Source organism: Canis lupus, chromosome 9 (genome assembly GCF_048164855.1).
Source record: "Canis lupus baileyi chromosome 9, mCanLup2.hap1, whole genome shotgun sequence".
In the NCBI taxonomy this organism is placed as follows: Eukaryota; Metazoa; Chordata; class Mammalia; order Carnivora; family Canidae; genus Canis; species Canis lupus.
The window spans coordinates 27889720-27902835 of NC_132846.1; the positions used below are offsets into that span (position 1 = coordinate 27889720).

General features: G+C 35.9%; 1 protein-coding gene across 2 annotated transcripts in view; it reads right to left on the reverse strand.

Annotated features, from left to right (window-relative positions):
• NEMF (nuclear export mediator factor) overlaps positions 1 to 12680 on the reverse strand; it is a 46200-nt gene extending 33520 nt beyond the window's left edge. For both annotated transcript variants that reach the window (XM_072838489.1, XM_072838488.1), the window contains exons 1-6: positions 12523 to 12680; positions 11611 to 11679; positions 11369 to 11471; positions 8390 to 8515; positions 2170 to 2318; positions 1126 to 1193 (exon numbers count right to left, since the gene is read on the reverse strand). In XM_072838489.1, the coding sequence (XP_072694590.1) occupies positions 1126 to 1193; positions 2170 to 2318; positions 8390 to 8515; positions 11369 to 11471; positions 11611 to 11679; positions 12523 to 12581 (574 nt within the window). In that variant the 5' untranslated portion in view covers positions 12582 to 12680. The remainder of the gene's footprint in view (positions 1 to 1125; positions 1194 to 2169; positions 2319 to 8389; positions 8516 to 11368; positions 11472 to 11610; positions 11680 to 12522) is intronic.
• Positions 12681 to 13116: the final 436 nt, after the last annotated feature.

Here is a 13116-nt window from a genome sequence, read left to right on the forward strand (position 1 = left end):
CAAAATATATATCCCAGTATGAATATCTACTAACAGAAGACAGTGAAAACAATTTACTTATTTTGCTTTTTAAGATTTTATTTTTTTTTAGTTTACTTATTTTGAAATGATATTAGAAATAACAATTCAAGTACTTATAAAAATTTAAGGTTTTTTAAAGGCTACAATACAATTGTAGAAGTCCGTGTATAAGTTATAGAAATTTAATGGAATTGAGCCACATATAATGGACTATAAATCAGAAATGAAGGATTGTTTTAACCTTCAAAAACTGGTTAATGCAACACACCATGTTAATAGAGTATATTATTAAAAAGTCCAAACTTGGGATCCCTGGGTGGCGTAGCGGTTTGGCGCCTGCCTTTGGCCCAGGGCGCGATCCTGGAGACCCGGGATCGAATCCCACATCAGGCTCCCGGTGCATGGAGCCTGCTTCTCCCTCTGCCTGTGTCTCTGCCTCTCTCTCTCTCTCTCTGTGACTATCATAAATAAATAAAAAAATTAAAAAAAAAAAAAAAAAAAGTCCAAACTTACAAATTTATCTGTGCTATACTAATAGTTGGAAAGTTGTAAAGATAATTTTTTAATGCCTTCGAATTTCAGGAGAGGATAAGTAACTCCCTAATGCTCAGTAATTGAGGATATCTCCCTGCTCGTATGTCCTCTCAAGATTCTTTACAGGGATGAATGATGATTTCTCAAGTTTATTGGATTATCTTTATCCTGATCAAAAGTACCTGGCAGATTCTGGGATGCCCCAAAACCCACCAGTTAAAAAACAAACAAACAAACAAATTCTAAATGGTTATTAAACCAAAGATTCAAGTGAAAAAAAAAATTCTCAGAATACTACAGTGGCACTAAAGTGATAGATAACATACTATTTGTTTACATAACTGTATTGCTCTTAAATAAAAGTTATTGGATAAAGGTCAAACTTTATGTGGTATAACAACTTTCTCTTTCCTTAAAAATAAACTCTTACTTACTCAAAAGATAATCTTCAACTCTTTTCTATATTATCAAGTTGTTCTAATATTCTCCTGAGTTATAAAAGATTTAAATATATTCCTGAAAACTACATTTTCTTGCAAACACTTCACTGCTCTATTTAGGATTACTCACGAAGTAATGGGTTAAGAACTCTCTTCAGTAGTTCGCCCTTAGGTGCACTGGCTATTATTTCAGTCAATCTGTGAAAACAAAATTGACACACCTCTTACTAACTTATATTTAACAAATCTTACAGCAAAATTCATATTCACAATACTTTCATATGCATCAAATTGCCTGATCATCACTATACTCTAAAATACAAGAGGGATAACTTCACTTTGTATGTAAGAAAATGGGTTGTAAAAGTAATTTATCCAAGGGTAATAGGTTCCTAGCAGCAGAGTGGCACCCAAAACCAAGTATTCTAAGAAAAATCAATACTTTCTCAACTAAGTCATATTGCTTGTCATCATGCTCATCTATGACAGGAAAGTGATGTCTTTATGTAACAGGTAAACGTCTATAGGGCCTGGTGATATATCTTAATACTTGGAACGGTTTTACTTAACTATGCATCTAATAAGAATTCTTAACAATGCTGTGGGCCACTCTGGTCCCCAGATCAGCAGCATCAACATAACCTGAGAACTTGGTAGAAATGTAAATTCCTGGGCCTATACCATATCTGCTGAATCAGATTCTGGAACCAGGAGCAGCAATCTATGTTTTATCAAGCCTTCCAGGTGAACGTGATGCATGCTACATTTTCAGAACCTCTGCTATAGCTATTAGCCAGCAAAACCTTCCAGCTAAAAGAGTACAACTACAATTAGCACCTTATCCCACAGTATTCCCTTTTCCTAGCTAAACCATTTCCATTTGCACTCTGCCCAAGATAGCTGTCTTCTCACAGAAGAGCTAGTAAGTCCCCTCACTTTACCAAGAAATCATAAACATCTGAATTAACACCAGACTTAGATTAAAAAGATATACTTTTGCTACTTGCAAATGAAGCTTAACTGATTACATGCACATTTATGTAGTTCAAGCAGTCCAAATTTAGTTACTGTATGCCAGTAAATAAAATATTCTGTTACAGTTCTTTCATATCGACATATGACCTATTTTATCTTCTAATACAATATGAAGTGAACTTATAAACAAATATGTTACCTTTCCAAGGTAAGCAAAGGCTCAGCAGCTCTAGCATGATCAACTGGATAGCGTTCACGAACAGCAAATTTAACATCATCTGACTCATCAGTTCGAAATCTTAGGATATTCAAAATTAGGTACTCATAATCTGTAAGAACAATGTTTCCCTGTAATAGAATAAAATATGACTTATTGCTTTTCCCAAATCATTCTTGAAACTTCTTAAAAAGTGAGAAAATGTAGTCTCTTAAAAACTTAAGGCTACAAAAATGAAGTTATGAACAAAACCCATTTGAGTCACATCTAAACACTGCTCTTCGCATTTGCCCAGTACAGACTCTGAAATAAGATGAGCAAATAAAGGACCCCAGATTTGAAACATAATGAAGGAATATAAACCAACTTTAAACTCATTGTCTAATGGTTCTATAAAAGTCACTCATAGAAGCACAATACAATTATCCCCCAGTTTTCAAATCTTCTTTTTCATAAAAGACCTACACTAGTACCTGTTTTCACTAACCGAAAGAAATTTGAAATGGATTTTCATTTTTATGAAAAAAAAAAAAAAAAAAAAAAAGACAGTGAAAGTAGCCCCAAACTCAGGTTGGGGATGATAAGTTGCAAGATAAGTGGCTTCAGTAGATGGGGTCACCATTCACCTTGATTAGAGATACAGATAACCAGAAGTTATCAGGTGTTGAAAGAGTAATACCTACTGCTAAAAGTTCTGACTTCAAAGTATTCATGCATTTAACTTAACACAAAAGTTAACTGGAGAAAGAAAGCCGGGAGCTTTGGAAAACTGTCCATATAGCATCTAGTTCAGGAATATGTGATTTGGAAAACAGACCTGGCCACAGAGCCTGACACAAAGAAGGTGCTCAGTAAATGTTTGTTAAATTAAAATGTGCAGATATCAAGAACATCTGGAAAATTCCAGTAAAGCAGTTACTTCCCTGAAGTGTTTTTTTCCTTAGATCAAGTTTCCCAAAACTATTCTGTAAAATGGTTTCCCCTAACCCCATAAAAAAAGAATTCTGTGATCAAGTAAGTTGTAAATTTTAAATCACAAATCTCCATCTCTAGGAGATGTTTAAAAATCTTAAAATATAAATAAATAAAGGTACTGATAAGTCCTAGAGTTAAAGAATTTTTTAAAAATCTTACTTTATTCTCAAAGGTCCTCAAACTTTAATGGTTATGGGACCCATATTTCTAGGTACACCTATTAGCTATGGCAGGTGGTATCTAAGAAACATACTTTGGGAAATACTGTGTTTAACTCTGATATACTTAACAAACTATTTTCTGATCTTAACTTACTTTCTCCAGAGTCTCTTTACTGGAACTTTATTACAAATTAATAAACTTTCAAGATTTTATTTATTTATTCATTAGAGATACAGAGAGAGAGATAGGCAAAGACACAGGCAGAGGGAGAAGCAGTTTCCCTGTGGGGAACCCAATGTGGGACTTGATCCCAGGACCCTGGGATCGTGCCCTGAGCCAAAGACAGACGCTCAACCACTGAGCCACCTGGGCATCTCAATAAACTGACTTTCTTAAATGAATTTGAGCAGCAATCACCCCTTTACCTAAGGTCTGATCTGCTCTAGATACACCAATACATCAAAATTCCAGACCTGAAGGCTGGGAAATCAAACCCTGGTATAAAGAGAGAAGAGAGCAATCTTCAAGATCCACTGTAAGCCTACCTCTCTTAGATGCCACAGTGACTACTGAAAATTCCCAAGCACATATTCCCATGTACAAAATCCTTAATATCTATTTCCAACTCATCAATAACTGGATGTCTGAAATCTCACAGTATGCATGCCAATTGCTCAAACCCTTCAAAATAGAAAGGCCCTAAATGCAATGGGGTATCCTGGATTGAATCCCAGAACAGAAAAGGGATTAGTACTAGAAAAACTGGTGAAATCTGAAGAGTCTACAGTTTAATAGTAATGTGTCAATGTTAATTTCTTGGTTTTGACACATGGACTGTGATTATATAAGATGTGAGATGTTAATGTTCCTATAAACTAAATGAATGATATACAAGAACTTTCTGTATTATCTTTGCAACTTTTCTATAAACCTAAAATCACAAAATCTAAATCTATTATAAATCTAAAATTATTACAAAATAAAAAGGCTGTTTAGATTTTTAAAAAATCATACTAAAGATACACAAAGTCATCATATGGAAAAAAATTTTAAGTATCATCTAGGTCTAAATTAAATTGAAAAAGAAAAGGGGTGCCTGGGTGGCTTAGTTGGTTAAGTGCGTGACTTTTCATTTCAGCTCAGGTCTTGATCTCAGGTCATTCCTGCATCTGGCTCTGGCTCAGGTAGTAGAGTCTGCTTGGGATTCTCTCTCTCCCTCTGCCCCTCTCCCATCCACCCAACTTCCACCCGCATGCATTTTCTCTCTCAAATAAATAAATCTTAAAAAAAACCAAAAACGCAAAGGCCCATATCTGGTATAAGATTAAACTTAGAATGCATGCGTACTGAAGAAAACCTAAGCATGCCTGCAATTAGTTACATTCTAGAGATTTTCCCCTCCAAATGAAAAGAAAAGGGTTTTTTTGGATGATGGTGAGGAGAGGGAAAGAGATCATAAAGAGAACAACAATCATAACAGTGGTTACCTTGAGATGAGGAAATGATTTAGGCTAGGAGTGGTAAGACCCTCCATTTTAATTCTATGTACTTCTGTGTATACTGAAAATGTATTAATGTACTACTTATATAAACATGTTTAATTTAAATGGTAGTCTAGGTAATTCCAACCACTGTCCTACTGAGAAATAGAAAAACTGGACAAAATATACAAAACTCATCTTTTAAGAAAAAAAAATGCAAGCAAAACAGTAAACAGAACCAAAACCTAGGAGAAGAAAACTCAGAAAGATGAGTCCCACACTTGGGGCTAATTTTCCCCTAGGATCATTTGTCTAAGAGTTAAGAAGCAGCTGATGGGCTGAGAAGCTGAGCATAAATTTTGATAGACTTACAGGACAACTAAGGGGAATAAAAACTAGAGTTCAGAGTCCAAGTGAAAGGTGAGTTGGGAAGGGAGGGAAGTCTAGCTCTGAATAGTGAGTAATAAAGGCTACATCACAGGGGATGAGGCAAACCAGAAATATACCAGTTTTTCGAGGCCCAGCTTCTAACCAATTCAATGCTTGATTAGAGTGAAGTGATCTGGGGTTATTTGTACCCTTAACCACTTGTCAAAAGCAATTTTCTTTAAAGGAAGACAACATCATTCCAGATCTCACAATATAATTATTGTTTTTCCTACTCAATGCTTGGCACACAATACAATAATTAGGCATGTGAGGAGACAATATAATTAAAATCAAAAGAAACAATAGACTATAAAAACAGACACTGAAAGCAATTCCAAATGATTCTTGTCTGATAGCAATAAAATTAGTGAATAGGAAGATAGGTCAAAGAAAATATGGCTGAATTTCCCAAAACTGATGAAAAACATCAACTCAGTTCTAGAAGCACTATTAACTCCCAAAAGATAATTACAAATAAAAACTCAACTGGGCACACCACAGCAAAACTGAAAACCAAACAGGAAGAGAAAAAAATTTAAAGCATCTAGATAAAAAGGCCAGATTACCTTCAAAAGAGCTGACATTGATTTCAATAGAAACAATGGTTGACACAAGACAATATACTATTTTTGTAACTGTAAAAAATTTCATAAGAAAACCAACTAGATGGTAAAATTGGTTGTAAGAGAAATGAAATAAGTGAAATATTTAGAGTGACTGAGAGAATGATTGTATAAGATTGCCAATTCAGGGCAGTAAGATAAGACTAACCTTTGGAGATATCTTTTCTCTGGACAGATACAATTTTAATCTCTACTGAATGCAACTATTTTCATTGTACGAGGCAAGAATTATTTGTATTGCTCTCAGTTTTCTACAAGTTAAAAATCTACCTTTCTAGAGTTAAAAAACCTAATCAATAGTAAATAGCAAATCAAAGAGATATACATCCTTAAAATAAAAAATAATCCCCTGGAGTACCTGTTAGATAGCAGTTGGCAGGATACTAAAATGACATTTTGTCCCTTTTGCCTCTTTCCAAATTTTGATATATATATATATATATTTTTACAGTTCCCTTTCATGAGTGTAACATCTAAAATTACTGATGACAAATGTATACACACATAAGCTACTGCATCTTGGCCTGATTTATTTACATAGGTACAGCAAGAAATGTTAATTAACATAAACAAATCTCCTTGTACTATAGTCAGCAAATCTAGAGCCACAAGGTATGAAGCAATTACTAAAGCCATAAGTACTGCTACCTGGAGAATTCACAAGAAATCTGGGATTTTATTTTTGAAAGTTTCTGTTTTCCCAAAAGAAAATTAGTCTTTGCTTCTAATTCAAAGCTATGAAACCAAATGAAACAAACAAACAAACAAAAAAATCACTATTCATTGTGTCTGTAGCATACCTATAAAACAGGTAAATTCCTCTTTATTTTTTATTTTTTTTTAATTTTTATTTATTTATGATAGTCACACAGAGAGAGAGGGAGGCAGAGACATAGGCAGAGGGAGAAGCAGGCTCCATGCACCGGGAGCCTGACGCGGGATTCGATCCCGGGTCTCCAGGATCGCGCCCTGGGCCAAAGGCAGGCGCTAAACTGCTGCGCCACCCAGGGATCCCTAAATTCCTCTTTAAAGTTATTAAAACCTACAGATGTAACCTTCCTTACTACCAACAGGCTAGGATCCACAAAATAGGTAGAAAACCAGTTTCTCAAGGGGAATTTGTGGACATTGCTTCTGCATACAAAACATAACCTTTGTTCCTTAATGATGAGCTTGTCATCCTACTTAAATGAGACTTATTCTCAAATATGATAACCAAAGTTTGACTTTAGTTGCACAATCAATTTGTCTAATTTTATCTTGGTAAAAGAAAGGACAAATTCTTATCAAACCTATGTAAATATACACATTGCCATTAATAGTAAAAAAATCAAACAAACAAAAAAAAACTCAGTAAAAGATATTTGTTCCTAAATTCTAAGGGATCAATGATAGCAAGTTACCATTTAAAGAATATATCACTTCCATTTGCAGTAGTATAGACTACTAAAGATCAAGAGAAAGGTAAATGGCTTTATCATACACTACCATAAAACATTCATCATAAAAAAACACCAACAATATTCTGAAAAAAAAAATTAACCACACTTAGATTCTCTCCAGTTTATTAAATCCCTTGTGATTAATTCTGATCATCCTAGATCACAGGTTGGCACTTGATTTTCATGAAAGCATCTGCTCCTAGATTAAAGTAAGTCTTATAAATGCTAAATTAGTCCCCTGATACATTTTGGCATTTACCTAAGCAGTATTAGCTCAAATAATATGAGTCTATTATATTAGAGCAGGGTCAGCAAACTTTTCTACAAAGCTAACTCTGTAAAAGGTAAGACAATAAATATTTTAGCATTTGTGGCCACATATGGTCTCAGCTGCATTTTTTTTAAAGAGCCCTTTTAAAACAGAAAAACCATTCTTAAGCTCACAGGCTTTATAAAAACGGACCACAAGCTGCATCACAGGGGACGATCAACTCCTATTTAAAAGTATCTGATATGTCCTTTCCACCAAGGTTCTGTAACTGACTCTTTGTTGAAGACTCAATACAATGACAAAATTATAGAGACAGAACAGGTTGGCAGTGTCAAGAGGTAGGGATGGTGGGAGGAAGAGGGGTGGATAGGTAATATCATAAAGGTGTATCACCAAGAAGATCTCTGTGGTAATGGAAAATCCTATAACTTAATTGCAGTGGTGGTTACATGAATCTACAAAGGTGGGAAAATGCACAGAACTAGATGCATACATTGTACCAAAATCAATTTCCTGATTTTGATATTGTACTATAATTATGTAAAATATAACAACTGAGGGACACTGACCTCTCTCTTTGCAACTTCCTATGAATCTATAATCATTTCAAAACAAAAAAGTTTTAAAAAAAACTTTTAAAAGAGGTTATCATACAAATTTTAATTGACCACTACCTGAGACTACCCATTTCAAATGGGCTGCAGCTGCTGTTGCCTGCAGGGAAAGGATAGAACGTTCCCTGTCCATGTTTTACAGTACACTATTACACAAATACTTAAAGATAAATTATCCGTCATCTCATCTCCAAAATTTACTTACCCTATCATAGAGCTCAATGATTAAGTGATAAGCAGCTTCATCACTTCCAAACTGAAAATCTACAATTCTATCCACACCAAGCTGTTTTGCACTGACCAATCGCCGACTCTTCAAATGTTTTCGGCACTAGTAAAAAACAGAAGAAAAAGGTATTTATGTAAAAGTGAATTCCTAATCATTTGATAGTGGTTTGTAAATAATTTTCCTCTTTTTATTACCATCAAGAATAACACTTAAAAAGTAGTAAACAAAAGCTTGTGGATGATAATCAAAGGAAAAACACTTTATTGAGAGGACTGACTGCTAACTCTGAAATGGTATTTTATACTTTTTTAAGACAATAACATACCTATAGAGAAATTTACTTTGTTATTTATACCAGTAAGTCCCTTTTTCTTACCCTATGACCTCACTCAAAACTATAACCTTTTTTTTAAGCCTCTTTCTAGTCCCATCTTTTAAGTATCTCCAATTTCCTTTGTGTTCAAAATTAATTGGTGGTTTCCACTAATCTTCCATTTCAAATACAAATTCTGAACTATGAGCTTATTGGTATTCTATAAGTTAGTTCCCTATAACACCCAATTACCTTCTATTCCCACAAATTTAGTAATACAACCGAGACAGAATTTTTCTGGTACTGTCTCCAAAGCTTTTGATCAACCTAGCTCAAATCCAAATGTATTAACTTTCATTCCTTATCAAATCTCATTCTTCTTATCCCTAGTTATGATGTTCTTATTAGCAAACTAAAATTAACATTTTTATATCCAAATACAAATTACTTGGTACTTGATACTTCAGTCTATGTACACCCTTTAGTACAAATATTTAAGTATAACATGGGTCAAAAACAAGACTACTCTGTAGTGCCTAAAAATCTTCCAATTGTTTCTAATTCTTGAGTTTAAAAGAGCTCTTAGTCACAACCAGTAAGACAGAATGCTTTCAAGACTTAAATTCAAGACAAATTTTACAGAGAAGTTAATATAAAGTCACCTTTAAAAAAAAAGAAATACACAATCACTCTTAGAATGCCATCTCTTTCACAACCAAGACTCCTCCAGATTTGATAGTTTAAATTGACTAAAATTCTCATTTTATGTACTTATATATTCAGGCAGATATAATAACAATTTTCAAACTACTAACAGTCTCCCTTTCCTATATTCAATAGTTCTGACTTAGGAGTGGTCTATAATGATTTTGATTTAAACAGTGACCTACCTATAGGGCTATTTTTTTTAACTCCCCAGGGGAAAATCGCAATCCTTCCAGAGTTCCCTAGTAGTATTTTTATTCAAGAAAAAGTTCAAAATGGAGATAAAAGGCATACTTGAAAGGAACTAGAAATTCACACCATGGAATGGAGAAAAGGGAAGAGTATTTATCATGAGCACAGATGGGCATACAGCACATATGTTGTGCTTATTTTATTTCCCTATTACCAATTTGATGAAAACTGTCAGTGCCATAAAGCATTAACTGGCATCCCCAAATATGAGAATGAGGAACAATCTCTGTGACTTACCACAAACTGAGCATGACTGTGCCATATAACAGTAGCAGTTCTTTATTTTAAATTATTTATAATCTGTTTAACATTTTTTGCTCCATTGGAGAGCATCTCTCTATACATTCAGATTAATATATACACCTAACTCATAAAATTCTCTTTTTAGAGTGTTTAGCTTCCTATTGGTGTAGCCTGATTTGGGGATTTTTATCCCAGTATCATAAAACTTATCATCTGTTACATGATCTGTAAAACTAAAATAACTGTTCTTCATATTCACAGATATATTAAACAACTTAAAATAAACATTATCCACTTATTTTGAAAAGTGCTATACAAACACCAAGTGTCACCATTATTAAGGATAATTCCCAAAAGAACCATTTGGGGTTATTATTAAGTATATTAAACTTTTAAGAGTTTGATAATTTTGTGACAGGCCTTGTGATTTGGGAAACACTTACCTAACTTGTAATCCAAAACAGATTCTAAGTTGCTGGGGATAAGATTCTTCTCTGTAAAGCCTCTAATGAAATAACACAATGCCAAAACAAATAAATTTCTGAAGGAAAGTGAGGAGGAGAGGAAGAAGGAAATTAATACATATGGAGCCCTAATATGTGTCAGGCATTGTGTTAGGTGCTTTACATGTTACTTCAATTAATCCTCACCAATAACCCCATGAGGGAGGTATTATCCACATTTTACATTTAAATAAACTAAGTTTCAAGAGGTTAAGTAACTTTTCAGGGTTATCAAATTATTTAGCGGCAAAATCATTAATTCAAAGTTAGGTATATTTGATTCTAATGTCTTTCCTCTGTACCACATAATCTTTTAGAGTATCTGTTATGTCAACAAATGGATAGGTAACACGTCCACAAATGCAGAATCTCAGTTTTAATAGAAAAAACAAAAGCAAAGAGAGAAGTGAAAAGTAAAGATATGACTGGTAACAAACTAACATCACTGAGTATTTCAACAAAATACAGATCAGTAGCTCAAAGGTGAGCTGCAGAAAAGTAGGAAGGAGGGGGTGGGGCATATCATGGAAAGCCAAGAATAACAGGATATAGGATATGGATTCAGAAATTAGAGAATCATAAAAAGGTGAGAAAATGATGAAAGTAAGGCTTTAGAAAAATTCACCTTGGCCTAACACAATTGTTTTGATAACAAGAAATACACTGTAATTAAGGAACTGTAAGGGAATGTTATAAAAGCTTAAACTAGAGTAGTGACTGTGGGAACAGAAAGATTTGGAGCACAATGGGGTGTGAAGGGTAACAGGGAGAAGTCAATAAACAGCTACTGTATTCATCCCATTATCTATCAACTACTCTATTTTATCTCTACTTTATTCATAACAGTCAGTGAAGGAAAACCAAACATTTTAAAACTTAAATCGTTAGTGACCAATATCAGGGCCTTAAAATTTAGCTTCAAGTATAACTTAAAGTTACCTTCATGGCAAAACTAGAGGGCATCATATTCTTAGGCCACTCAAATTCTGTTGTGTGAATTCGTATGCCAGATTCAAGTAAAAGTGTAGCTTTAAAGTCTGGCCTGTAGAAGAAAAAAGTTAAATTTTTCTTTAGGGCATTTGTCAACGCTCAGTAAAACAGACTAAAAGTGCAAGTAAAAAAAAATTAATAATCTCATATTTAATTACCAAAGGTAAAACAAGCCTGTAAAATGCTCTTACTTTTGAAGACGAATAAGATAGGTCTTATTATCCACATCATAAACATTGTTTACTCTCATTCCTATTAAGCTGCGAAGAAAAAGGAAACATGTAACAACATTTGAAATACAAAACTTCACAGAATTTAAAGCGGCAGGCGGAAGCAGAGCCTTCGAAGGGGGGGGGGATCTTCAACTCTAAGGATATGGAGTCAACCTGGGATCATCAGTCTGAAGGCCATCAGGCATTCCACCCAAAACTTAATTTTAACTTTTTAAGAACTAACGTTGTATACGAGCCCTAGGAAAACCATGCAATGCCCTTCGTCCTTGAAATGACCCAATATTTAAGGAAACATAGAAAAAGTCCAATACACTTTATTACAAAAGAAAAAAAAAAAAAAAAGAAGGCAAAATGGCAAAAATGGCAAAATTCACACTGCTTAATAGAAACCAGACTAGAATCTGTTACTTGCAGCTAAAATGCAGGTATTCCCTCTCCCAGAAGTAAGGAAGAGTGTCAAAGAAATCAGGCCTCCGGCCTGGAAACCCCCCGAGGCAAAAGACTACTGGAGCATCCCGGCGTCCACCCGGTGTCTCGTGTTCTACTCAACGTTTGCTGCCAGACCCGGGCAACTCGGGCCAACAAGGCAAGCGCTCGGTGAGGGCCCCGCCAAAGCCTGACACGAGACCTGGTGAGACAAGCAGCCCGCGAGAGCAGGGTGTGAGGCACGCGGCCGCTGGGCTCCCCCAGGTGTCCTGAGGGCCACGGGAAGGATGTCCCGCACTCGCCCACCCAGGCCTATGGCCAGGTCCGCAGAAGAGCGCTGGGGGGATGAAGGGGAAACATCAGGCTGGTCTTTCTTCAACCTTGGGGCACCGGCCTCTGGCTTCTGCATCCCCCGCACGAGCCTGGTCCCCTACCGCTCAGTACCTGGCATTCAGCTCCGCGAGTATCGCGCGGAGGTCAATGGTGCTAAAACGAGTCTTCATGGCGAGGTCTGAGGGTCGCTACCGCAGTTTTCTCCACGGACTGCCTGACTCAACGCCGCTACTCTAACGCGCAGGCGCACTTGGCCGACATCTACGGCCGCGCAGAAGACCCAATATTCCTCGAGGCGAACGTGTTTGCGTCACTTTTCCAAAGCTTTGAACTATCAAGTCGCCGTCATCAGGCTTTTCGTTATACCAAAACAATTCGCAATAGATCCAAACTATTCTCTTGAAACTGCATTTCTTCCTGAAAAGCTGACAGGCTACCCTTTCCCTCTTGCGTTCCGGGATTCAAGACCGACTCCCTAGCGACCCCTGCTGGTGGTAAAAATTTATGAGGCGCGTACTGGGAGGATTTCCCCTGCATGGGCGGTAGGGCTCGGTCTGCAAGAGTAAGAACCCCTCTCCACTCGGTTAACTTGGACGAGCAGATTTTGAAATGTGACGAAGCGGAACTGTTTCATTCGCCCTACAAGTACCCTCAGCAATAAAGGTGAAGCAACGCTCAAAAAGGAGTTCCTGTTTTGATGGGCCC